Genomic DNA, 27,869 nt, shown 5'->3' on the forward strand with positions numbered 1-27,869 from the left:
GCTATATCCGTGGGTGTCCGCATGCATAGATGTGGATGCAGGTAGCAGGAGTTCATTTTTGCAGATACAGATGGGATACAAATGTTCAATCTAGAGCCCTGCAATTTTTCAGATCTCCACTTTACATCCCTGGGTATCTGCCTGCGTGGGTGCCAATGCGGATAGCTGCAGCTTTACAACCCCAGGTATTTGCCTCCATGGGGCCCAATGCGAATAGCTACAGCTTTACACCCCAGGTAGCTACCCCTGTGGGGGCCAATGCGAACAGCTGCAGCTTTACACCCCCGGGTATCTGCGTCCCTGGGGGCCAATGCAGATATCTGCTGCTTTACGCCCCCGGGTATCTACCCCCATGAGGGCCAAAGCGGATAGAGTATCTGCAGCGGATGTGTTTAGTTTTCACGGAGGTTTAACCGGGAGCCTGGTGTGATTTTTAGTTGGTGAGAACGATGCAATTATTGGGGGGTGGTAATTTCCAGCTTCCCACCCCCGGGCTTAGCCCGGCACCGACGCGCGCCTCCTCGGGGCCGTGACAGAACGGATGGGTTTGTGACGTCGTGTCTGAGCGCCGGAAGTGATGCGCTCTTCCATGGCAACCTGCTGCCGGAAGCGCACGTGCGTGCTCCGCGCGAGCGGGGCTCGGAGACTCTGAGCAGCTGAGGGGCCCCGAGGGAGCATGGCGGCCCCTCGCCCCGCCAGCGCCCCCGTGCGCTTCAAAACCAGGTGAGCGACGCGCAGCGCGAGGGCCACAGGGGCCCCGAGGTGTGGGGGGGGAGCTGAGAGCCCTAGGGAGTCGAAGGGGGAGGGGAGGGTGGAATGGGGCTGCGAGGGGGCTGAGACCGACTCCCGGGAGCCAAAAGGGACGTGGGGGGAGGGGCAGAGGGCCTCGGAGATCCCCAGAGAGGGATGTCAGGGGTGGGAGGCTGAGTGTCTCATGGAGCGAAAGGGGCCATGGGGGTGGACAGAGCTGAGAGCCCCAGGATGCTAAAGAGGCCTGCGGGGCCCTTTGTGGTTCAGAAATTTGGAAAGCGTAACAATAGCATGGCGATACACCCATCATAAAAGCGGAAGAGAGATCGGGAGATCATTGAGTTCAGTCCCTTGCCTTCTTGGGAGGACCAAGCACCATGCCTGACAGGTTTTTTTGTTTTGTTTGAAATCATCTGTTTGCCCCAGGTCCGTAAATGGCCTCCTCAAGGATTGAACTCACAACCCTGGGTTTAGCAGGCCAGTGCTTAAACCACTGAGCTACCCCTCACCCCCAAATGCTTATCCTAGAGCACTCCCAAAGCATTCTGTCTGTACTGCCTCCCCCCTCCCCCCCCACACACACACCCAAGGGGGAGAGGTATGTTTATGCCATCCCTGGAAGTGCACTGGTGTTCCTGTGGCAAGAGGGGGACACTGTGGCACAAAGTGTTTCCCAGAGAGGGGGCTACAGAGGCAGCCAGGCCCCTCTCTGTGCTGTAGTGCAGATGGCACAATTCAGGTTTCTGTGACATAGGTGTTACACAGTAAACTCTTTCATATCCCACAGCCCTGGGATTGGGAGGTTGCCATATAATCACATACTCCAGATACAAGAGAGGAATAACTAGTAATGTATAACACTAAAGAAAAGAAAAATTATATATTAAGAAACAAACAAAAATGTATGCAAAATACTTTATTTACCAACAACAGTAGTATTGTACATTGTAAACTTACATTGTATCTGCTGTGTTTATTTGTATATACTTTCACTATATTGTACTTACAAAAAACATAACTAAAATTTACTTATAGTTAAAATGTCAGTTATTTGAAAGTTCCAGATGATAGAATGCCAGATATGAAACAGTTTAATGTATCAGGTTTGTCAGATATTCATTGCTTTTCCCTGACCAGTGGTTTCCCTGAACCATAACTACCTCCTGGCTCTCCTCCCTTCCTCCCAAGTGCTGCCTCTTAGTAGTTGTTAAATAACATCCACAGAGAACGCTGAAAGTGAGGGCTTTACATCTTTCATGTTGGTCTCAGTTCCTTAAGGAAAAGCTGGGTGGATTTAATACAGAATGATTGCTCACTGTAGAGAACTTTAGGATTCGTCAAACCCACTTTTGATAGTGTCTTATCGCCTATTACATCCTGTATGTTTTTAATGATGTTTACTGTGATCACAGTTGTAAGGGAAAATAAGCACATTTTGTGCTTATACTGCTTTTAACACTGCTCCATTAGAGTCAAAGTTTTTGTTCCAGATCACCTACACATAACATGCGAGCTGAATCATGGGTGGTTATAATGCTGTCTCATTGGGGTGTGTTTGCTATGTCAGCCTCTGACGCTTCTAGTGTGATAGCGCATTTTTCTTTGAAAATGTCAACCATCACTAGTTCCTGTACAAAATAATAAAACAGTTCTGGGTAATCCAGAGTAGTTGTTTGGATTCCCTTGTCTTCACAAGCTTGAAGCAAGGATTCATAAAGGAAAATACATTACAGGAATAGATTTGGGCAGTTAGAAGCATTTTACTGTAATTTAAGTTGTTGTTACATGACTCAGATAATCAGTTTTTTTCCATACATAGTACATGTTGATCTTTTTTATTTTCTGATGTTTTATTTAGCTGTGTTTTTCCTAGCAGATTTAAGATGTATACATGCAGTGTTTCTGCATTTAAATAATAACTTCAAAGTGCTTGTAATGCAAATCGTGTAAACAAATTAGTCTATTTTAACTCTTTCTCTGTTTGTGTTTCTTTTTCTCCTTTCAGCTATGCTGTGGCTAGGAAAATTGAGCCTTTCTACAAAGGAGGGAAAATTCAAGTAAGGTGAAACCCCTCAATCTTTAACTGAAATCTTGGGGAGAAAAGTAAACAACATGTTGGTACTAATGCATTAAAAACATACACCAATTTTTTTTATTTATTTATTTTCCTCCAGATAAGTCAAGATGGAAAACACATGTTTTGCCCCTGTGGGATGAAACTAAATATAATGGACATAGCAACAGGAGCCATTGTTCACAGCATTGAACAGGTGAGAAGATGCAAATCAAACTAAATAAAGTTTTCTAAATTCACTTTTTCTCTACTAAAGTATAATGCATTTAATTGTTATGTTATGAAGTGACTTTCAAAGGGTGTTTTACCTTTACTACTTGGGCATCGAGAGGAAAGTTAGGTTATTGAAGAATGAGAGACGTATCCAAATCCAGACAGATACGATAATTATTTGCTATGACACTGGCTACATTGAGATTTGAAAACCTTTGAAAAGTTTAGTTCTGGCTGGGAAGTGGCTAATACAGTTTCATGTCTTGGTATAAAAGAGAGCCTTTTTCTTTGATACAAAGAAGCAGTTCTGAGTTCAATGAACAAACGCTCTCTGCACATAGAATAAAATGGAATATTTTTCTCCAATACTTTTGTACTACACAGTTTTTTGTTCTTGAATAAACCGCTTTTCTACGAATCTAAGTGGGGCCTATGTAGTACTGGTCCACTATATAAATCTCTGCTACCCCTTGACTACTACATGCATTTCCAGTCCCTCCCTCTTAAAAAGATATACTAGAATTGGAAAACGTACAGAGAAGGGCAACAAAAGTGATCGAGATATGGGACATCTTCAGTATGAGGATAGACAAAGACTGGGGCTGTTCAGCTTAGAAGAGAGAGGGCTATGGAGAGGAAAGGTAAGGGCTATGTTACAGGTCTATAAAATCCATGAATGGGTGGAGGGAGCGAATAGGAACATCTTATTTGCCTCTGTGTCATAACGCAAAAATCAGGTGTCACAAGGCAAAATTCATAGGCCATCAGGTTTAAAACAAAAAATAGAGTCATTCTTCACACAACAGACAACATAACTGGGTTCAAAAAAGAATTAGATAAGCTCATGGAGAATAGGTCCATCAGTGGTTGTTAGCAAGGTGGTCAAGGATATAATCACGTGCTCCATGTGTCCCTAAACCTTCAGCTACGGGAAGCTGGGAGTGAACAACAGGATGGATTACTCAGAAGTGCCTTCTTCTGTTCATTCCCTCTGAAGCGCTGGCATTGTCTGTCCTGAGGCCAGGATATTGGGCTAGAAGATGGACTATTGGTCTAACTCAGCATGACAGATTTTATGTACTTGTTATTTATCATGGGAAGCTGGTTTAGTAGGGTTCAGACCCCCAGGTAATGTGGTGCTGAGATGTACTCGTGGACATGCTGGTAGGCTGAAGTGAAATAGTCAGCACAGGAGCTTTCTGGTCAGAGTAGGAAATGGTGGTCTAGTGATTGGCTGTGAACAGTCTCTATGGAAGTTATTCACTTTTGGATTGTTGCTGAAATGAAAATCTGCACTTGACAGTGACATGAGCGAAATGAAAGCTAGAAGCAGCTCTCTGGGAAGAGATCTCACTCACACACTTCTCTCTTGTTTCTGTTACTGTCCCCCACCTCCACAAGTTGGAACTGCTTGATCAAGGAGAGATTGTAGTTTGGCAGATGTACTGCTGTGGTGTCTTTGTGGGTCTTTGGCTCCATTGATGATGATAACCAGAAGGCTGCTTGCATGTGTCTTCAGTGATGTGAGCCCAATGATCACAGAAGACCCTGCAAGGGCCTCAGAGACCACAGAAGGATCGAAGGTGCTCAGCGAGGTTTACTGTAGGTTAAAGTACAATAAGAGTTGTCAAGTAGAGTCTACTGAACCAATGCGCAGATGTTTCTGCCACAGTGGAATGACTGAATCACTGGGAAATACTCACTTCCTCCAAGATCATACAAAAACTGTCTCCCCCAAGACACCATTTGATATGCAGTTGTAAGCAAATCACACCTCATTGCTGATGTGTCGGGTTACTTCCCATCCTCCTGTTTGATTAGATCATCTCTATCCATCATTCTGTCATTTTAGACCCTTTCCTGAACCTGGGTCTGTATTTGTGAGGAGTAGGTAACAAGGCTTTTTTTAATGAGCTGGCAATACCATGTGATTTCAACTTATGACTGGTACCAGTTACTGTTCTGCCCCTGGGCTGATTAACAATTAGTGTTTTGCACTTTCAGTGCTGTTTGTGCCAAGTTCTGTTATTGGGAGCCTGCCTTTTGCTCACAGCTTAGCTTTACTTTATGTTAGTCATGTTTCTCCATTTGTTAGCTAGGCCTCAGACCAGGTCTTAGGCTTAGGCCTTCATCTTACTACAAGAGGTAATGGGGGAACTACAATTCCTTAGCCCTATACAATGTTCCCCTGTCTTGTTAATCCTCCTTATTTGTAGGTGTTCGGCAGTTTCCTCCGCAGGAGCTTTTGAGATGAAGCACACGCTCAGTGAGTGCAAGAAGCATGTGTAGGCAACATAAAACCTGCAAATTGGGCAATGTGGCATTTAAAAATATTGCACAGGTGATTTAACTTCCTCTTTCTTCCATTTGTAGGATGATCAAGAGGACATTACATCATTTGTTCTTAGCCCTGATGATGAGGTATGTGACAAGTTACATTTGGTTTTTTATTTTTCATCCCATTTTAATAGGTCCCATAAATGAGCATGAGACTATTCTGCATGGAGTCACCCTGCACTTTCAGGCCGTGTCTGTGCATGCTCCTCCCTTTCAGAGGGGCATATTAATGAGTCACTTTCAAACAGGTTGAGGTGCTGACATGCATATGCAGTGCCTCATTAGCATAATAGTGGCCAGTCATGCTTTGAAAGTGCTGCTTTTGAAACGCAGACTGGCTGTATAGATGAGGGCCCTTCGAAATAAACCCAACACTTTGAAATTCCCTTATTCCCAATTCCCATCTTTTATTTCTCATACATTTTGTGCAGTTTTAAGTGCTACTTCCCCCAAACTTGCAGTCTGCATAATTTAAAGGGAAAGTTACAGTAGTACCCGCAAGTTGCGGGCTGGATTCAAACTTTATTGAAGCTCAGGAAAAACACATGTAAGGAAATGTTCTTTGTCTCAAAAGTCTTATAATCTAAGAAGACAAAAGTATAGTGGCAGAGCAAAAAATAATTTATTAAGTGGTGAGCTTTCATGGGATAGACACACTTCTTTGTTTTGCTATATAGATAAACATGGCCATCTCTCTGTTACTATTCAACATCGTGGCAAAGGGATACAATGAAATATATTCAATTTGTGCATATGTGTAGATTGTACCAACTGCTATTTTAACTTACTCTGTGAGCTAACTGTAAATCTATTCTTGAAAATATGCCTGTGCTTGAGTTAGCAGGATTGGAACCTATGGTATTAATTTTGATCATGTACGTGAGCCCAGAAAGCCAAAGATGTTACTCTGACCTAAACACTTCTGAACATTGAACACATTCATTGGGTTATATATGAATAAACCTTTTTCTTTGTACTAATTGCTTCTGGGTCCCTTTTGCATCTTCCCCCATCACCATTTATTCTAGTTTATCCTGGCATTTTATTAACTTATTTACATCTCATAATTACAATATATTTTAGGCCTATTTATTGTAAAAGCCCTTTATTAGCTGTTATTATTTATGCTTATTTCTGAAAGACTAGCAGTTGTTTCTAAACTTACTTGATATGTAGGAATTGAAGTTGGGAAGAGAGGGAATTTTGTCTGTTTTTTTACATCACATCATTGCATTTCTATCCCATAGCATGGTGATGTAATTACATATTACATGCTGTATGTCTGCTATTCATATGGCTTTTGCGATTAAAAATGTTGTGAAATAAGTTTCAGAATTAGGTTGTTTTAGTAACTGAAATTTCTTGTTTTTTGTCTGCCTCTGGGTTTTCTAAATTCCTCTGTGAGTATAACACAGTATGTGAATGTACTCCCTGGCTAACTTCATATCTGTATTTTTCTCTTTTTCCTGTTGCACGTTTCTGTTAGATTCTTGTGACGGGAAGTCGGGCGTTGCTGTTAAAGCAGTGGGAATGGCGAGAGAACAAGTGTAGACGTACATGGAAAGCAATGCATACGGCACCAGTGGCCACCATGAACTTTGACCCTACTTCCACTTTGTTGGCCACAGGTACAGTCTGACTTCTGTGTCATGTTAATGGGGAGTTTGTTTCTGTGATGAAATGGCCTAAGTTCTGTGACAGTAGACACTGACCTTTGCTGTTTTAATTAAATAAAAAATTAAGAGCCTCTCAAAACTTTCCTGTTATAAAATATCTTCTTGTTGCAATGTGTAAAAAATATTAATTGACCATTCTACCAAATGTCATGTGCACCTAAAATGTAACTTTGTCTGATGGCCTGAGCACATACATGGAAACCCAGCTCTGAAATTGACTTTCTGTTGGTGATGGTGTACGGGGCTGGGCAAGTCCTTTAACTTTTCTGTCTTGGGGTCCTAATCTCTTGAGTAAGAACAGTAACTATCTGTTTATTTTGAGTATCAGTGAGTTAATACTTACAAAGCTCTTTGGAAATGCAAAGTATTATTCCTTAGATCCTTCTTGGTGGTTGTTGTGACTTGGAGTAGGTCTACACTAGGGAAGAAAATGGATTTCAGATATGCAATTCTAGCTATACATTAGCGTAGCTAGAATCAACGTATCAGAATCAACGTTCTTACCTAGTGTAGTCTGGCACTTGGAAGTCTTGTGTCAACATCCCTTATTCCACACGATAGCAAGGAATACACGGGTAGACAGCTGAGCCCAGAGAGGTCAATTTTCTCACGGTTGATCTTCATGTGGATATAGATTAGCCCTAACTGTTCTCTCTCCTTTTCCCTCATTTGCTTTTGTAGCTTGTGAAGCTGGTACAACTGCTAGTGTCCCAGCCCTGCTGTGTTGCCCATTTCTGTTGTTAATTATTTCATGTCCTTTCTTCTTGTAGGTGGCTGTGACAGCACCATTAAGATCTGGGATGTAGTCAAACAGTACTGCACGCATAACCTGAAAGGCTCTTCGGGGGTTGTACAGTAAGGAGAAAATCCTCTTGCCCTCCCTTTTCGATTAGGGAAACTAGCAGAGAGTGTGTTACTGAAACACTGACATTTCACTCAGATGTGCTATCTGAAATAAGGAGCAACAGCTCAGGTCCTGGGTTTGTGACCCCCAATTCTGTTCACATGGCAAAGTCAGGGAGCAGAGAAGAGCTCCCCATCCTGTAAGTCTAGTCTGTGAAAGCTAACTCAACAGTAGGCAGCCTTCTGAGCTAATGCTGATGGAGTACTTATGCTTGGTGATAGTGACCTTGTGGTCCCCATAAAGAAACCAAGCATGTTTCTTAAGAATAAGAGTGACAACCCTTGTATCCTGGCCAAATTCCACCTCCCGTGCTTTCCTCTGGGCGCAGGATTGTTCTCTCTAGCCTAAGTTATTGTGAAGTGTTGCTGGGTTGTCTTAAACAGCTGCTGTATGGCAACTCAGAGGGGGCAGCATTTCAGTCTTGGGTAAAGTGATCAGTGCTTGCTGTTTCTGTGTTATCTTAAGTTTATAATGTAGTCTCAGTTAACAGAAGTATTCAGAATATAGTTATGATTCTGCTGTATGATTATAATTGCTGCCAATTCTTTTGGCGCCATCGCAGTCTGGACATTAGAATTATCCTGAAATGACTGAGTAAGAAGAGCATCCTGGATAAGGGGAATGCAAATGACTGCGGAGCAGGTCCAAAACTATTTCTGATTTTTGATACATGACAGGAGGGACCTGGGCTACAGTTGACTGTTGCTATGGGAGGAAAAGGTGGGGAAGGAGATAATGTGGTTAAGGAACTTTGTGAAGAATTTATGGACTCCTGAGAGCATTTCACAGGGCAAAGACCTATGTTAAATTTTTCCAGTTTGCAGCATGTGGATAATTGAGATTTCTCAAAGGGGGTCAGTAATTTCAACGCAGTTCAGCTAATATAAATGATCTGTCATAGATGCAACACATTTATGGTATTTCTGATGCTGATTGTTTTTGCCTACATTATGTTAATCTCTCTCTCTCTCTCTCGCTAGCGTTGTTGAGTTCCATCCTGATATCTCCCGCTTGCAGCTCTTCTCCTCCTCAGTGGATTATAAAATCCGAATCTGGGATCTGAAATCCAGCAAGTGTGTCGCCTCTCTCGATGGCCACTACAGTGCTGTCACCTCTCTGGCTTTCACTGCAGATGGGGACACACTTATCAGGTAAAGTTGTTATAAACTTATCAGATCTTAGCTGGCTTCCTCTCCGAGGAAGATGTGGCATTCTCCTGCTGCTCATTGGGTTTGCTGTTTGAGCGAAGGAAAGGAGCACCGAGGCGCAGTTGGAGCTCCAAGGAATAGAGAGGTTGTGGGTCAGAGTTTCAGCTCGTCATGATCTATGTCTTTGTGACCCCACATGTAAAGTGGTGATAACACTGACCTGTCTCACAGGAGTGTGTGTGTCTTTGTTCATCACACACTTGATCTAGAGCAGGGTTGACTTGCCACAGCTCCATGGTTAGAAGGTGCTGGCAGTGAATTTTTCTTTATAACCTTTGTTGCAGTTCTGGTCGTGATAAAATCTGTATGGTATGGGACCTGAAAACAAAGGAAGCCCAGAGGACTGTCCCTGTATATGAGGTGAGGTTACTGTCTGGGGGGTATTTGATCTGTAGGTGGGAGAAAAAGGACCTCCTCATGGTTCCAAGTGGCTGTCGAGGATGTACAAGTAAGCAGATTTTTACTGCTCCTCATGATTTGTCACTGACTCTTGCAGAGTGTGGAGGCTGCAGTATTGTTACCCCAGGATGGAGATTTCTCATGCTTGGGCGTGAAGAAACAAGGGCTTCACTTTCTCACAGCTGGGAGCAAAGGTGAATGAGCCCTTTGGAATTTCCTATCATGTCACTACCAGCCTCTGGTGTAAGAAGTAAATTGTGCTTTGTGGCCAGCAGTGTTCCCTTTAACCTGAGCACTTGGGGGAGTGCCCAGGAGCGATTCAGGTGCCAATCAGCTGATTAGCAGTGTGCCCACAGCCAGCAGCATGTGTTTCTATTGGTGGGGCACATCTGCACATGCTTTGGTGCCCATGGCAAAATACACTTCATCCATGGATGGAAAAAACAGAGGGAACGCTGGTGGCCAGCTAGTCTCAGGGCTCAGCCTCCTTCCTGTTGTCTTGTATTTTCATCATCCCCCTCTCTGCTTTTACAGTCCCAGATACCCTGGGCATGAGGGGGAGGATGAACGCCTACTCAGTTTTCATAATCTCTATTTAATTTAGAAAACACCTGCTGTTTGAGGGTCATGTTTACATGAGAAAATTGCACTGGTTTAAATGAAATTGAGTTTTAACACAGTGGCAACCCCTCTGTGGACACTTTATTTTGAGTAGCTTTTTTTTGGTCTCACTTTCACCTGTTCCTAATGAATTTTGGCTAAGTCTGGCTCAGCTCAAAGTCAGGGTGTACAGGCAGCCTTTTGCATCCCTCTGGCTAAATCAGTGCAAAAATCACACCATTCGTTAAACCAACACAGCTCTTGCCTATAGACAAGGTGGCGTTTGAATGGCTGTCCCTCAGAGGGCCTTTCTGAGCGTATTGTGCAGTAATGTAATGCCACTTACAGACAGTATGCATCCCGTGCATTAGGGATCCTGCGCATATGGGAAGCCGCCACAGCTGCCTGTGTGTACACCCAGTCTGTGCCCTACCGACACGTGGACATCAAGGAGGAAGAGGAGGGCAGCGTGCGCAGTCTAACGCACTGCATGATGGTGCCGGGAAAAAATGAGATCGCAACTGTGACTGCTGAACATAATATTCTCTTGTACGATGCCCAGACACTTCAGCTTAGAAAGCAGGTATCATGTACCAAATCTCAGTGCCCCTCCTCTTCCCCCTACTGATGCCTTGATACAACATATCTAATGGCTCCCTCTTCACTAGCTGTTGCTACCCTTTGCTCCTCAGATCCACTCTCTATGTGCAGAACACAGGTTCATTAATAAGTTGTCTCTTGTTTTGTTGCCCTCAGTTTGCAGGTTACAACGATGAGGTTCTGGATGTGCGGTTCCTTGGTTCTGCTGACTCCCACGTTGTTGTGGCTACCAACAGCCCTCAGCTGAAAGTGTTTGAGCTGGCAACATCACACTGCCAGATCCTGTATGGCCACACAGGTGTGCGGGGACCAAGAGCTTACCAGCTCTGATAGGCAGGGAGGGGTCTGTGTGGGTCACCCCTAGAACTCGCTTCTCTCCTCCTAAGACTCGTCAGTGTGCAGGCAACAATGCCCTTTAGTTCTCCAGAGCAGGATGGAGGCATGAACTCTGCAGGCAGTGGGAAGCCTTTGTTCTCCAGGGTTATTGGTTTAGCTTTTTTCACCAGCAACGGAATCCCCTGAAGTTCTACCTGGGGATGGAGTGGGGTGGCAATGGCCACCACTGATTGTCAGTGCACTTTGTCAGTGTGCCTAACCATATCACCCCAGACCAAGCCAAACAGCACAGCTCACAGCATAGGTATGTTAAATTCACAGAGCTTCCCTTCTCCCCCGAGGGCAGGACGCTGCATTTTTCATGCATTTCTGTTGCCTAAGTAAAATAAGGCATTGCTGCTGCTCGTGTGTGGGAAGTGCTCCCTGGAAACATCCAACAAACTCATTGTCCTTCAGAACCCTTTTTAGAACTCCCCTTTTGTTTCATAGCCATTACAGCAACTCAACAGTGGTTAGCGTGGTGGTGTGCCCCATGTTCTTGTTCTGCCCAACTGTCTGCCGACATCTGTTGTCTCATGTTTTATATTTAACTCAGCCTGTGTTCCCTGTAAGCTGTGCACTAGTGCAGCCACTCAGAAGTGATTCCAGTGCCACCCTTTTGATTAACCGAGCACCCACAGCTAGGTTTTGTTTATGCTGGTGGTGCACATTTGCATACGCTTCGGTGCTCATAAAAATTTATTCTGCGCATGGATGGAAAAGATTAGTGGGAACATTGCTTACAATTAATCTTTTTGTGTTGTTTGAACCAGGCCTAGGACAATATGGTTCTAGTCCATGGCTGAGACTCTGAAGTTCTACAGCTGTAAAACTAATTAACTATAATTGCTGCTTTCTTTCCTTTCAGAAACTGTTCTTGCCCTGGATGTCTTCAGAAAAGGCTTAATGTTTGCTAGCTGTGCTAAGGTAATATATTTCATATTTCTTTGCCTGGATGCTTTGTAAGGCCCATTGCTTACTGTGATCTTAATTGCTGCAGGCAGTTTTCTTGAATTTGGAAGGGGCTTTTGTGCTGAGGGTAACTTTTGTCCACCCTGCCTTTGAAACAGAGATGTTAAAACTCTTTTTTGAAATCTTATTTCCTTATTCCTGTCATGTTTTAATATAGTCATTAGAAAAATATGGTTTTGTTTTATTATACTGGCACAACAGGAAATTCCAGTTGTTTTATCTTCCTGGGATCTTTAGTGCTTGTGCCACTTTTAGTAAGAGTTTGTCTCCAGCACATGAGCTCAGAGCTGTTCATTGCTACAAAAGTGGCTGGGGGCAATATGTAGCCTACATGATCAGCAGTAAGGAAACAAAGGGCAGGCTGTCAAAAATAAAGTAATGTAAATTTTAGCTTTTCAATAAAATTAATTTGTATAGCTTACTTTGGAGCAAGGGAGCTTTAGGCTGAATATTAGGAGAATTTTCTAGCTCTAAGAATAGCTAGAATAGATTATTAGGGAGGTGGTGGAATCCTCTTCAAAGATTTTTAAGCCCAGGAGGATGAACACAGGTAACCTCGTAGGCACAGAATCATAGACATGTAGGCCTCATCACTTGGACCCATACGCTGGAATCCCCCGTGACAGGATAACCCCCGTCTGTCTGTGCCTGGAGATGATGCAGAGACCTCAGGGAGAGGTTTTATTTTTTTAAGTAGACAATACCACATGTATTGGTTTTGTATTACAAATCTATTCACTTGTCTGAAAAGTATAACCACTTTCCTCTTTCAGGACAGAAGTCTTCGGGTCTGGCGGATGGATAAAGCAGGCAAGGTGACTTGTGTGGCTGAAGGATTGGGTCACACCCATGGAGTGGGCGCACTCTCTTGTTCAAGGTAACAGAGGCACTGTTCTTCTTACATATCATATCCTCATATCTCATAGAGCTGGAAGGGACTTTGAGAGGTCATTGAGTCCAATGCCCTGCCTTCACAGCAGTACCTATCACCATCCCTGACAGACACCTTTAAAGGGCCCACTCAGGGACTGAGCTCACCACATGGGGTTTACCAGGCCAGTGCTCTAATCACTGAGCTATTCATGAGCTGTGTCCATAATAAAGAAACCACAGACTGAGCAGACTCAGGCTGCTGCCTCTGCGTTGTCTTGGGCTAGCCAGGATGAACATGTAGACTTGCAATGTTACGAAGTTGGAAGAGGCTCTTGTGTTTTAACTTCTGCTCTTTGTCAACCTGGCTCACGTCTGTGTAGAAGAACAAAAAGCTTCAGGAGCCTTGGACTGTGCGGCTCTGGGTTAGGTTACAGTGAATCAGAGAGGGTGGGGTTTGGAACAGCAGAGAAACACAGAAATAATAGAACTGGTTAAGAACTCTTGCTGGCTTATACTTTCTTTTGTTCACTTTTGTTCCTTTTTGCCATCCAATTTCCATATTCAAAAGCTCCCTTGGATTAAGTGATCTTTGGCCAGAGGCATAATGGTGTCTGCTGTGAACTCCTGGGGGCTGTCATAAGGGTTCAAGTGAAATGAACTGAAACTTCTGAAAACTGTAAGGCCATGTAGCTGTTTGAAATCCTAACTGAGTGCGTAGGATGGTGCTAGAGAAAGAAAACTACTTCTCCATGCAGATGTAGCGATTGTTTTGCCATTTTGTATTTGACATTTTCCCTCCTTGTACCTCCCCACACTCCTGCTTCCAGAATGAAAGAGAGCTTTGTAGTCACCAGCAGCCAAGACTGTACGATCAAAGTCTGGAATCTCCCGGAGTCCCTCACTGTCAAAGCAAAAGCAGGTTTGATCTCGGGCCCTGAAATCCTTCATGCCCACGTGACTGAGAAGGGTCATGACAAGGTAAAATGTCCACGGGCTTGTGGAGGTTCTTCTATTTCAAGGCTCAATGAGGCAGTTCTTACGCTCAGTGCTCTGAAGGCCTATGGCAGCTTGATTCAGAGCTCAGTAAAACATATGTTTGTGTATGACAGACAATCATGTGGCTGATGAAATAAGTTTCACTGACATCAGATAAGGAAAACTGATGGTTGGAAAGTGCAGGCCAAAGAAATCCCCACCCCAACCCTGAAGCTCTTTGTTTTCTTCTCTTAAAAAAATAATTTCCCAAGACAGGGCATGTATTTTTCTCCTCCCTCTTTCTCTGTGGGTGTCATTCCCATGTTTTAATTACCTCTATGAATCTCAGATCCGTACAAGCAACAGATGTCTGTATGAGATAGATGGAGTCAGTGGGACTTGGCTTGTGCTGGGGAGATCACAGCCTGTGAAGATGTTTTCGTTAGTTGAGCTGTGACAGGATAGAACATGTTAAGCGTTTTAGCTGTAAAACAAAGTTCCAGGAACAATACATTTTGAGATCTCAGAATGAGCAAAGCCAGAATCTGTTACAGTCACTTCTCTCTTCTCAGGTGATTGATTAATGCTGGCAAAAAATTTTCACTGCTTTGCTCCTTTTGTGTTACTTTGTCTAGGATATAAATAGCGTGGCAGTTTCTCCAAATGACAAACTGATTGCCACTGGCTCACAGGACAGGTCAGCCAAACTGTGGTCCTGTCCTGATTGCTCTCTGGTGGGCATCTTCTCTGGACACAAACGTGGGATCTGGTGCGTACAGTTTTCTCCTGTGGATCAAGTCTTGGCCACCTCCTCTGCAGATGGCACTGTGAAGCTGTGGGGTCTTCAGGACTTCAGCTGCCTGAAGGTAATGAAAATTCAAACTCTTGGGCCATCTAGACAAACATTTGGATGAGGTAGAGATCCATCAGGGCTGCTACAGACTGACATGGCTTGGCCAGACTAGCAGAAGTGTAATGACACTGCCAACATGATGGAAAGTTATTCAGGCTTGGATTTGTTCTCCACACCGATGGGATCTGAGATGTGCCCAGACACAAGCTCCTTAGCAATACTCCTGAGCAACCTCCTCTCTTCTCTGACCAACCCAGGGGCAGTGCATGTTGGTTGCAGAGGGTGTACATCTTCCACTGTTGGGAAAAAGGTTGGATTGATGTGACACAGACAGGGCCTTGAAGGAAATAGGTGTAAAATAATTTTGTTCCTTGGTCTTCAATTGAGAACATCTCTCTGGTCTGTCAGTTTGTCTCATCATGGTGATGATGAGAAGACAGATTCTAAATTGCCCCCTCCTATTCCTGCTTAGTGCTCTGATTCCCCATGTGGCTCTTTCCCAGTGGTGGTCTTTCACCTGTATCTAAACATTTGCTTGACCCATGAAGCAGGCAAGTCAGCTTTTCAGCAGCTGACTAATGCAGTTAATGTGAACGCCTGTCTCGCTCTGATCATACTGTGCGTGAGGAGGAGAGGAGCGTTTAACCTTTGATTGCAGGTTCAAGCAGTTACACTGAGATTTTAAAAAGTAACACTGGAGTGCATACTTCCCTCACACCTCCGCCAGCCTGCACCTTTCAAGGGACATTGCCTGCCTGCTTGGCACTTTTTGTCTAGACATCAGGTGCAGGTTTAGTTCTTGTGAAAACAGAATGCCTTTTCGAACTGTCTTGTAGCCCCAAACTGCAAAGCAGGCCCTCCCTTGTCTCCTGGCTCTGGTGTTGCAAGTATACATTTCACAGCAAGGATGATGGTCTAATCTCCTGTTACTTTCTGTATTTTTCCCCGCTCTTCAGACTTTTGAAGGTCATGACGCCTCTGTGCTCAAGACAGTTTTTGTGAGCCGTGGGACACAGCTGCTTAGTAGGTATGAACTTTCTCCAGGAGCCTAAGTGAGCTAGGCCAGTGCAGTGAACTGAAGAGCAGAGGGTTGAGCCGTTGATTTGAAAATCCCCTTTCGCAGGCTGAGAAGGGTGCATGGCAGGTGAGATTGTGACCAGAGAGGGAACCCCATTCAGCCATGGAGTAAGCAGGTGGCATTCCATCTGAAGTCAGTGGTAACTGGACCTGCTCACGCTGGTACTGAACTAGTCCCCGAACATTCTCAAACTAGCAGTGAGATGGAGCAACCCCGGCTGCCTCGGCTGTAGTCCTTTCTCAGACGCAGACTATAAGTTCACCGCACTGATGAGAAATTGATGGGTTTCCACTGAGTTTTTCAGCTGTGATAGCACTGCCCCCTACTTACCTATAATCCAGCAACTGCACTGTTATGTTCCAGTGAACTCCCTAAACTCACTGGGATGTGAGATATATCCAGGATGTGGGGCCGCTCTGGAGGGGCATTTCACACATGTAGCTGGCATGAGTAGCAGAGGAAGAGTTAATCAGTGAAAGAGAAATGAATGCAGAACCCTCCAGGAAAGGATTTTTTGCCTTTACTGGTTACAAACAGAACTAAACCTGAATGAGTGATCTTTGCCCTGTCTGAGCAGTGAGAAGTGGTGAAAGCCAATGAACTGCTTACACAGTAAGGTGTAAATTTGGAGTTTTAAACTCATGGTTCAGAGAGGAAGGATGGTTCAACAGCTTGAATACTAGCTTGGGTCTTGAGAGACACAAGTCAGCACTCATCTCTGTTACCATCTTCCTGTGTGCCCCTAGGTGAATCATTTACTCTCCGCTCCAGTTCCCTGTCTGTACAATGAGGATAACAGCACTGTCTTTGCCCCCCAAGGGTGCAGGGAAGCTACATACATTCAGGTTCTGAGTGCCTCAGATACTGACCTGTGAATAGGAAGATAGAATTCTTTAAGGAGATGTTCACAGCATCATTTGGTTTAGTTCTAAATGACTTTTAACCTGTCAGGGCTTCTCGATGCTGTTACTTTCATCAAGCCCTCACTTCTGACGGAAAAAAGAGCAAGATAGGACTTTCTAGGGCCGATTTAAATCCGCGGACTTACGGTTGGTTTCTCTTTCCCTTTTCCAAAAGCGGCTCGGATGGGCTCTTGAAACTGTGGACGATTAAAACAAATGAGTGTGTGAAAACGTTAGATGATCACGAAGATAAAGTGTGGGGTCTCCACTGTAACAAACAGGATGACATGGTCGTGACAGCATCCAACGATTCCTGTGTCATCCTGTGGAAGGTATCATATAGGGTCCTTTTCACTTTGCTTTAAGATGAGAATGGAGGAAGAGTGGGCTGGGGGTCAGAACCCAGGACTGGGAGCCAGGCTGCCTGACTTCTGCTCTGCTCATCCTCCCCAGCTGTGTAACTGGGATAAGCAGATGCTAATTTCAAGGTTATAGAGCAGCACTGGTCACTTTTCACCAGAAATGGCCTGGAGCAGCTTGCCAGCATAATGTGAGTGCCAGCAATGGCTTGGAAGGGCGTGGTCTGTGGTGCTGTAAATAATTTGGTGAACAGCTAGATGCAGCATTTGACACCCTTAAAGAGCTTTCTCTGGAAAATGGGCTTCTGCTGAAATGACAGGCAGGAAATCAAACTGTGTCAGCAAGATCAACAGCTGTTGTGTTGTGATCTGTTAAAGGATGTCACAGAAATTGAGCTGGAAGAGGAGCAGGCTAAGCAAGAGGAACAGATTATGAAGTAAGTAACCCTGAGCAATACCTTGCATAATATTTTGTCTCCTTTATTACATGCCAACCTCATGAAACTGCTCTTAAAGCCTTCCCAGTCTTCTAACTCATACAGCAAATCTTTTGTTTATCTGTTTCTCTGTCCCATAATACCTCTTAATCTTTTCATCTCTGCTGTAAGTTACCTTTGCTTCCCATGACGTCTTTGTATAATCACTATTAATTTGCAAGTCAATTAACTTCATGGTTCTGTGCTGCTGAGATAAGCCCAGTCAGACCACTGAAACTTACTCATCATTCTTGTTCTCCTATATCAGCCAGGACAGAATATCTCAGGAAACCCTGTGACATAATGCTGGGATACTTACAAGGGCACTGAGGTTTTCACAAGCAAGCCAACTTTTATTAACTTCTTGCCACTAAATCTGTATTCATTGTTACCACTGAATTTGCTGCATAATATTTTGTTTTCCCAAGCAAAGAACCTCTGACAACCTCTCCTTCCTGACTGCATTACAGAGATCAAGAGCTTTCCAACTTGCTTCATGAGAAAAAATACCTGAAAGCTTTAGGGCTGGCAATCTCTTTGGATCGGCCGCACACAGTGCTGACAGTGATCAAGGGTAAGTGTCTGCTGTCAAACTGCACTTCCTGGTATCTTGCAAATCATGCCCATTTCTCAGGTAAAGGAGACGGAAACTGCGAGTCCAGAGGCATCCCATCTTTATTTCCCACTTTGTTGGTCACCTCCATTGTCTGATTTGAAATCACCGGTTCTCTACTGCATTGTGCCCAACAGCAAATGTTTCCTCTGAGTTCTCAGCACAAGCACATCTCAGGAAAGTTCAGATTATAACTGATGTTAAACACAGCATTGTACAGACCTCTGTGGCTTCTCTAAGCATTGCGCACAGTGACTGATTATCCTTTGAGTTATAGTACAGGGAAGCTTTCATCGTTACAACCAACCGCCTGAAACCAGACCCTTTACTAAGGTTAACTGTTACACTGAAGCATTTCTCTGTATTTTAAACAACAGCCTGGCTCAGGGCAGTTACTCCACAAATAGCTCGTCACAATGCCATGGGGCAGGTTGCTGGTTTCGTGCTCCCTGAGATCAGATTCAGGTTTAGAGTTTGGCAGAGAAACTAGATTTAACTTTCATGTTTTTATGGGGCCCTTCCCAATACATAGCAGTGAAAATCATGTCATAGACTATGAAATCTGTTCTTCTTTAAGAAATCTTGTCTTCTGTGTACTTTTACTGTGTTGTTCAGATTTCACAGAGGAGAGCAGAATTTCTCAGGCTGTGGGAGTCCCAACCCAAATGAGGGTTAGGGAGGGACACAAGTTTATTGTAGGTAGGTCCCAGTATTGCCACCTTTACTTCTGTGCTACCTTCAGAATTGGATAGCCAGAGAGGGGTAGCTGCTGGCCAGACGCTTAGCTCTGAAGACAGCACTGTACTAGCAATAGTGGAGAAGTAGGGGTGGCAGTATCCTATTATGCCACCCTTATTTCTGTGCTGCTGCCTTTAGAGTTGGGTCAGGCCCCCTACAGTTACAACACTCTGACATTTCAGATTTAAATTGCTAAAACCGTGAAATTCATGATTTTTAAACTCCTATGACTGTGAAATTGACCAAAATGAACCCTGATGGTGGGAACAACAAGAAGTCTTGTGGCACCTTATAGACTAACATATTTTGGAGCATAAGCTTTCGTGGACAAAGACCCGCTTCATCAGATGCATGAGTGCGGGGGTAGTTTCAGAGTGGTATTTAAAGAGTGGGGTCCCAGTAAAAGGGAGGGCCAGAGCAGACAAGGTCTATTCAGCAAGGTGGAAATGGCCCAGTATCAATAGTACTTATCAAAACAGGAAAAAACAAGTTAGATCAGACAGGGGGATGTGAGCTTTTGTCAGAGTCTGATGCGGCGATATTAACACCCAGGGGAGAGAAGCTGCCTTTGTAAGCTGTGAGCCACTCCCAGTCTCTGTTTAATCCTTGGTTAATGGAGTCAAATTTGCAAATAAATTACAGCTCAGAGATTTCTCTCTCCATTTGATTTTTGAAATTTCTTTGTTTCAGGACTGTCGCCCTTAAAGCTGCCACTGAGTGTCCAGGGAGATTGAAGTGTTCACCCACAGGCTTCTGTACATTAATGTTCTTGATGTCCATTTATTTTTTTATGGAGAGACTGTCCAGTTTGGCCAATGTAAATTGCAGTGGGTCACTGGCATGAGCAATGTGTTGACACAGAACAGTATCTTAAAAGATTCTTCAAGTGTATGCAAAAAAAGTTGCTGAAAGAACTAGTATTTCTCCTCTCTGTGTTGGAATTAAGCAGATTCCTCTTCTGTGCTGACTGGTCCCACCTGGAGAGACAGGCTCACTGCCTTCCGTTCCACCGCCCAGCTGCAATTCCCGGGCGAGCTCAACTCAGCCCTCAGCTTCAGTATGTCCAGTGTAGACAGAATCTTTGGGGAAATGAGTTGCAAAGCTGTAGCCAGTCTCTACTGTGCATGTGTAAATTGTGATTCTTTTCAAAGGCTTATGATGGGGGCAAAATGTCTGAGACAGCGATAGGCCAATCACTGATACAAAGGCTGCTCTCCTTGCCGAATTTCAAGTCCTGCTTCAAAGCATAGGAGCGCAAGAGCATCTCTGATAAAAGGTTGTGAGAATTTAGCACGCACAAAACAGTGCCTCTTTCCCTAGCCTCGTTCTAGGGAACAGCTGAATGGCATGGCTGAAACTCTCCCTCCCCCCACACCCCCAAATTCAGCTTGGGTTGGCAGTTGTCCAGCACAAAAGACTTCAACCCAAGTTATCACAATTTGTTGAAGTTATGTGCCCCTGGAGACCGGCTTTCACACTGGAAACCATCAGGTAACCCTAATACCTGGTAATGTTACCAGCCCTAGACTGGGTCTGACCAGAGGAGTGCAACATACGCTCCATTTATACTGGGCATAATTAGTAATCTTCCACTCACCAGACGTTATTCTCACTGTCTGCGGTAGAGAGAAGCCTCTCTTACAATGTCTGCTCTCTTACGTTCTCCTAAGCGAGAGTTGTCTGGAAGAGCAGGGGTGAGTGACAGTTGACGAATGAAATGTAGGAGCTTGATTCTTTCATATTCTTCCCCACAGGCTGTTACTGAAAGAAACGTTACTGACTCGGCCTTTAGTCTTTTAAATTTTACCATGGCTAAAGCTGTTGCACCTTTACCTGAAGTCAGTGTCTCTCCTGGGACCAGGTTTTATGCCCACAGGGTGCGTCTACAGTTGCATTCCTCTTTTGAAAGAGGTATGCAAATGAGGTATAAAATTGCATATTTGGCACCTCATTTGCATATTCTAATTTCGAAAGAGCTTCTTTTGAAAGAAGAAAGCCAGTGTAGACGCTGCTCTTTCGAAAATAAACCCCATCTTTGAAAGAATACCCCTTCCTATTAAATAAAGGGAAGAAGGATTCTTTCGAAGATGGGTTTACTTTCGAAAGAGCAGCATCTACACTGGCTTTCGTCTTTCGAAAGAAGCCTTTTTGAAATTAGAATATGCAAATGAGGTGCCAAATATACCTCTTTTGAAAGAGGAATGCAAGTGTAGACGTACCCACAGAGTCTGAATTTGGAGAAGTTAGGTGCACAGCTGTCACCAGATTAAGACACTGTTAGTAAGACTTGTGCTTGCAATGCTGGTCATTGCAGGCTCAGTTTGCATGTGTAATTGTACCTGGATGTGAGGGACGCAGTGGCACACACATTTCTTTTCACAGCAGAAGCCATTAGGGTATCATGTTGCACAGTCATTAAACTATCCCAAATTGTGGGATACCTTTTACTTCCAAAATCTGGCTTTTTATTTTAATCTTTCTATTTTCTAGAAATGAATCATACCATTATTTCTTGTTTCTTCTCTTTCCCCTTTAGCTATCCTTAAGGAAGCGGATGGGAGAGAGAACTTAGAAAAGAACATCCTTCGACTGCGAAAGGATCAGAAAGGTTGGATGAGCTGTTGCTCACATGGCTAACTATTTTTTTTATTAGAAACTTGCTTCCTATACAGAAGTTAGAAGGCACAGAATCTTCCTAATAGTCACCCTTCAACACTTGCCTCCTACCCTCACCGAGCACAACTGCTGTTCTTGTTTATTCTGTCAGTACAGGTGCCACTGGTGATATACACCTGAATCTACTCCAGACTGGTGCGTGGCCACAAACAGCTGCTGCACAATGATCCTTTGCACATTGGTAGCATTTTCCATCCAACACCACTAGAAGGCAACTGTATACTACTAACCCTATTTTACAGCTGAGGAAATGGAGGCACACTGGAGTATGAGTAACTTGCCTGAATTGGGTCAGTAGCAGAACCAAGGATTTAGAACCTTGAGACTTGCCTCCTTGTCACTGCTCACAAGGCAACTTCTCTATGTTACTGATTAGTTCTTCACAATCACCCTGTGTCAGTCAACCCAGTGAGGGATTCTACAGTTAACTGTTGCCCTCAAAGTTGGTCACTCTGTCATGCTTGGAGCTTGCCTGGCCTGAGAGGTATGGAAACAGGCATCTCTTGTACGTTGATGTCGCTCTCGAGCCTGTGAACTGCACGCGCCCCTGAATTATTGGCTTTTCTCTACAGAGTCAGTGCTGAAGTTTTTGGTGATATGGAACACAAACTCTCGAAACTGCCATGAGGCTCAGGCTGTCCTTGAAACCCTCCTGAAGCATGAAGCACCAGAGTGTCTCCTGCAGTATGAGGGAATTAAAACTGCTGTGGAATCCCTTCTGCCTTACACCGGTGAGTTACAATGGAGAGCACATCTCAGCTGTGGTCAGATGTCGGCCCAGTTGTCTCCCTGAGTGGCTTATCCATCCAGAGGTGGACCTAGGGCAGCTCTCCCAGCATCAGCACATGCTGCCTGATCTCAGCCATGCCCTGGATCCAAGTATTTTAGCTGCATCTTGCACCTGGAGCTGGTAGACAAGAGTCCAGTGTTCCCAGCTGTATTGGCCCATCAGTCCTTCCTCTTCATCTGAAGAGGTGAGGTGGGAAGGAGTAATTGCTTCCTGGCGTCTTAGCACCAGCACTGAAAACTAATTTTTCAAAGTCTGTGAAGATGATACACACTCAGACCCCTTTCCTTCCCCTCTTAGCCTCAGTCAGGACAGAGAGGAGAATTTTCCCTGGTTTTCCTGGAATGTAACCCTTTATGCTTAGTCCTAATTTTTCATTCCTCTTTGCAGAACGGCATTTCCAGAGACTAGGCCGCTTATTGCAAGCCTCCATGTTCATCGATTTCATGTGGCAAAATATGAGACTAGCAGATGCCTCCACGTGGGAGGAGGACATGAGTGTATGACCCATTCATATGCTGCTCATAGTCTACCGAGGAGAATGACTGCTGAGCCAAGAACGTGCATACTGACCGAGTGGCTGGGCGTTAACGTTATTGGTTATCCCACCCTGTGGGGCAGTTTGAGGATTTTTATAATAAATGTTTTAAGTTTGATTTTTATAAATGAGCGAGTCCAATCTGGACCTGCTGCCTGGTCAGTGCTGTAAATAAGGAGGGTTCCTGCCCAAGTCCGACTCTGCTGTCAGCTGTAGAGGAAAGGTCCTCCTGTCATTTGCTCTGCACCCTGTTGGGAGACCACTGCGGACTGCTGAATTCTCTCTGTACCTGTGCATTCTCTATGTTGACCCCCAGTGAGGTATCCCTCACTGTGGGTGACCTTGTTAAGACTCCAGCTCTGTGTACCTGTGGGTTGAAGGTTGGTGCATGGAGCCCTTTCTTTAGGGTAACCAGGGCATGGAGGACGTTACCAGCTTTCCATTCTAGCTGAGGAACAAGACAAGTACAAACAATGTTTCCAGGGATGGATACACTGCACTTGTGTCACTGACGCTATTTGGGCAGCTCATCATGGCACACGCATAAGGAGTAAAGTCCTAAATCTCATTGGTACTGAGCTGCTTGCTAACCTACTTCGGTACATTAGCACCCCAGCACATCTGCACCCTTGTGCACCCTGACTCCCTCTGCAAATTGTGCACATTGGCGCCTTTGTGTTCTTGGTTGAACAAACATTTACAGCTAAATACTTCACAAGCCACCACCTGTGTGTGACATTTCCAGCGCTTCACCAAGCACTCCTGTCGTCAGCTGGAGCTTGATGAACTTTGATGCCAGTGCTGGTTTCCACTTCAGATGCAACATTTGGTGCTCATGCTGTACACTCAATGCCTTCCATCGCAGGAGAGGGACATGCCTGAGAGACTTAGTTAAGCTTCATTCCCCTCTGAAGTAGGACAATATGACAGCTTGACGAGCTGCTAAACTGAGGGATGGAGGTGAAGTTGGTTCCCCAGCTGATCAGCAGAGCACCCACAGCCAGCAGCATGTTTCTATTGGTTGTGCACGTCTTGGTGCTCATAACAAAATTTATTCCACCCATGGATTGAAAAAAGGAAAAAAAGGGACTGCTGAACAGTTGTGCATCCCAGCTTCTGCTCCTTCCATTTTTATAACCCCTCAGCCCTTCCTCAGCTGAAATGGTTCGTTGAGCAGTGGTTCTCAGCACTGGGAGTGGCTGAAAGTGTGGTGTTAGAAACCTACAGGCAGCTCTGAGCCTTTTTTTTCCCCACCAGATGATTGAAGACACGGGCTTTGTCTATACTTAGCAGCTTAAAGCGCTACCCTGCCTGCTTACTTGTTTTACACACATTTTCTGAGGTGCACTGCGTCCAAGTCCATGTATATACCATGTATCGGAGGGGTAGCCATGTTAATCTGTTATCTCCAGAAACAACAAGAAGTCCTGTGGCACCTCATAGACTAACAGGTATTTTGGAACATAAGCTTTTGTGGGTCTTTGCCTATGAAAGCTTCTGCTCCAAAATATGTTAGTCTGTGAGGTGCCACGGGACTTCCTGTTGTTTATGCATCTCACATGGGGTAGTAAGAGCCTGTCGTCATCTTTCTTACATATGCATTTGACTTGACCAAGATCCAAAGAGCATGTTCCCGAGCGTGGCCAGAGAGAAGGCAAAACACGTCCTTGGAAGAGAAAAAGCTCAGCGTCATCTTCTTCCCATTCTGCACTGAGCCAGCAGCCTGTACCTTGGACTGCTCCTCTCCATGGCACAGATGCATCTGGCTTGAGCTGTACAAGGCTGGTACTGGGAGAGTTCTTCATTGTGGCCTGGGGTGGGGTGACTGGCTGAGCCGGTCAGTGGAGGAGAGAGCTGGAGCAGCTTTGCTGCTCACGCTGCAGTCACAGAATTTACAAGGTAGGCCATTCCCTCCCCTCAGGCTTTCACCTTCGACAGCCCCACTGGTGAGAAAGGTCACTGATCGGCTGCATTAAAGGGCAGGGCCCAGGCTGCAGAGGGGCTGGTCTGGAGTGTTTCCTGGTTCCACCCTTGCCTAGTTTGTATTAGGGTAAAGAGAATTTCAGCGGAGGAGCCAGAGAGCAGGACTAGCTCGTGGAACTGTTAGGGAAGCAGCAGCCGTGAGATTTGGACCCATCCTGCAGCCCAGGTGTGGGGCTAGAGGGAGATGGAACCAATGCCAGATTTGGGAGCCTGGGTGGAAGTGCCAGCTGAGTTGAAATGGACAATTTGAGATGCAACAAGGGAGACGAGCAGAGGAGGGGGGTCGGGCACGTGACAGCTCAGGCCTGGAGAGGTAGCTGCACTCTGCAGGGAGTAGTTGGAACACTGCATAAGCAGATGCAATCGCTAGGGAGTAGAGCAGCAGGAAGTTACTTCTTAATGGCTTTTGCTTTCTTGGACTGCACACAGCCATTGGCACCGTGCCCACATCTTTCTCGCTGTGCAAAGGAAACAGGAGTTCCTCACCTTGCTGCAAAGCTTTGATGCTGTCTTGGAGCAGGTGTGAGTTACTCTGTCCCTTAAGAAGGTATTTCAGTCCTCAAGGAGAAGCTGTAACACAAGCAATGCACTCAAAGGATGGGCTGGTGCAGAGCTGGCCTGCATTTAGAGGGACAGTCCCAATATCATTGGCTTTGACTGACAGTGATAAGATAATGACAGAGGAGCGGTGTGACTGGGCAGTGGAGCTTTAGGCCACATCTACACTGGCTCTTGACAGCGCTGTAACTTTATGGCTCAGAGATATGAAAATCGCCCACCGTACCAAGTCACAAGCACCGGGAGCTGTGCTTCCAGTCCCATTAGCCAGAGGAGGGAGGCTAAGGTGTGGGTGGGGAGGGGCAGAACCCATGGCCCTGTGCCCTGCCCCTCCCTGCCCATGCTCTGTTCATCCCACCCGTCCTTGCTCCACCCGTATCTTGCCCTCTCCCAGCCCCTACTCTGCCGTCGCCTTCTGCTCTGCCCAGCCTGCCTGTTCCTCTGATGGTGAGTGTAGAGGGGTCCCACATGGGGAGGTGCATGTGGCCCCCTGTGGAGTCCCTGCATGTTGCCTCTGCCATTAGCTACTCTCAGTGCAGAGGTGGTTTACCTAGAGCTCTCGGAGACTGTGCTTTAAACTGTTGAGGGTAAACAAAGCCTCTGAGGTTCAAGGATGAGCTGCAGGGGCCTCTCCTTTTATTCGGGAAGGAAGCAAAGCCTCTGAAAACTCCCCACTCCCCACCCCTCCATGCAGCCCTAAGTAAGACAAATGACAACACTGCAGGCCCAGGGATGCCAGATGAGGAGTCCTGGGATTCTCAGAGAAGGACTGTTCAAGATAAAAGGAGGTGCAGATGTGCGGTACACCCCACAGTCCATCCTGGGGCAGGTGGTTTGCCTGTTACCCAGTGTTGCAGCTGTGACTTGAAATGTTTCTTCGCAGGGGCAAACTTAATTCAGGCCTTTGCTAACCTTCCAGTGTTTGACTTTGCAGCCTGAACATTTTTTTCATGTAGGTTTTGTCTGTATGTGTGTTCTGATATGACCACTTCACAGCAGATCCCCAGGGAAATCTGACCGTCTACAGTAGCAGCTGAGCAGATTCATAGCCTATGCCCATAATCCCAAAAACTCATTGCCTTGAGATTGCTGCCACATTTTAATTCCTAAACTAACAGACCCTTGAAATATAAAATAAACCGGGTCCCGTGTCAGATTTCTAGAAAACAAAGAGCGATGATGATGATCTATTTAATCCAAGCAAGGCATAAATACATGTAATTTAGAACAATTAACACCTTGCAGGCTGCTTGATTCATAAAGATCACAAGCATGTCTTAAAGTCAGAATAACAGATTTACAGAAGGGAAATTAAATTACTGCTGGGTAGATATCTTAAATATACCTTTGAAATAAAAATAGGATTTTCCAGGAGCATCTTAGTGAATTCTAAAGCTAAGACCTTTCCTATGGCCATATTTTAAGGGCTGAGGTCGCTGTCTGCAGCCAGATTAGGAGAACAGCAACCATGAGCTAAGTAGAAAATTGAGTGTTCACATTCTTGCTAAATTACATTAAAACAATATACTACCAGCCTGCTAAGTAGGCCATCCTGGTCTGATAGTAACCCCTCAGCACCTGATACAGAAACAAATCTTGAGATGCTTACAGAAAACTTTTTCTTAGCATTCTGTCTGGCAAGGAGTTATTTACCAACAAGTTGTGGCTGTGAAATCCTTACTTTGTGCTTGATTTGTTTTAATGGTCCCCATTTCTCTATTGTTTCTCTGAGCAGTCTCTGGTTCTTTGTTTCTGTTACCTCACTAATTTTGGTAGGTGGAAATTGGTTAAGTCGGGGGTCTGATTGGCTAAAAGATTGTTTTACAATATGTTAGGGTTGGTTACAAAATCGTTTAGTTTTTATTTTAGCAAAAATAATTGGTTAAGGGCGACTCAAGGTTCACTATACAGGTTGACTTTCTCTCTTGTCTGGCAATGTCCATGGTCCAGCATGATGTTAGTTAGCTGGATGAACACTTACCGTAGGTGTGGCCAAGTTTCCTGTGATCCCATAAAGTTTGTTTCCAACCACCAGTCCTGGCTCTCAGTGTTCTGTGCTGCTATTTAGCTGTAATTTACCCCTAAATGTCTTCTAAGAGCCCAGTGAGCAGTGGAAGGATTTGTCATGCCTCTCGATGATATTAACCTCCTGTGGTTCTGCAAATTCTTTTGGCACCAGTCAGGTCTTAAGGGTGCCAGGCTAGAGAGGTTCAATCTGTATAATCTGGAGTCCTAAATGAAGTTCTTTGGAATGAACTCCAGGACTCAGCCCCAAGAGCAGAGCTCTCAGACCTCAACACTGCAAATGACGTGGTGCAGAAATTGGAGTTCACTAGATGGATCTGATCCTGA

The 27,869-nt window shown here is 44.9% G+C and overlaps 1 protein-coding gene across 1 annotated transcript; it reads left to right on the forward strand.

The window, feature by feature from the left end:
• The first annotated feature begins 587 nt into the window (after positions 1–587).
• TBL3 (transducin beta like 3) lies at positions 588–27,783 on the forward strand. Its single transcript, XM_075010760.1, has 22 exons — positions 588–723; positions 2,756–2,807; positions 2,925–3,020; positions 5,411–5,458; positions 6,861–7,002; positions 7,821–7,905; positions 8,935–9,105; positions 9,447–9,522; positions 9,659–9,755; positions 10,533–10,744; positions 10,918–11,059; positions 12,005–12,063; positions 12,882–12,985; positions 13,809–13,959; positions 14,592–14,822; positions 15,766–15,836; positions 16,965–17,121; positions 17,527–17,585; positions 18,095–18,198; positions 21,512–21,583; positions 22,224–22,382; positions 22,829–27,783. Exons 1-22 carry the CDS (start codon positions 677–679, stop codon positions 22,942–22,944), a joined length of 2,451 nt encoding a protein of 816 aa, XP_074866861.1. The 5' UTR covers positions 588–676; the 3' UTR covers positions 22,945–27,783.
• The last annotated feature ends 86 nt before the right edge of the window (positions 27,784–27,869 follow it).

The sequence above is a fragment of the Carettochelys insculpta genome, chromosome 16 (genome assembly GCF_033958435.1).
Source record: "Carettochelys insculpta isolate YL-2023 chromosome 16, ASM3395843v1, whole genome shotgun sequence".
Taxonomy (NCBI): domain Eukaryota; kingdom Metazoa; phylum Chordata; order Testudines; family Carettochelyidae; genus Carettochelys; species Carettochelys insculpta.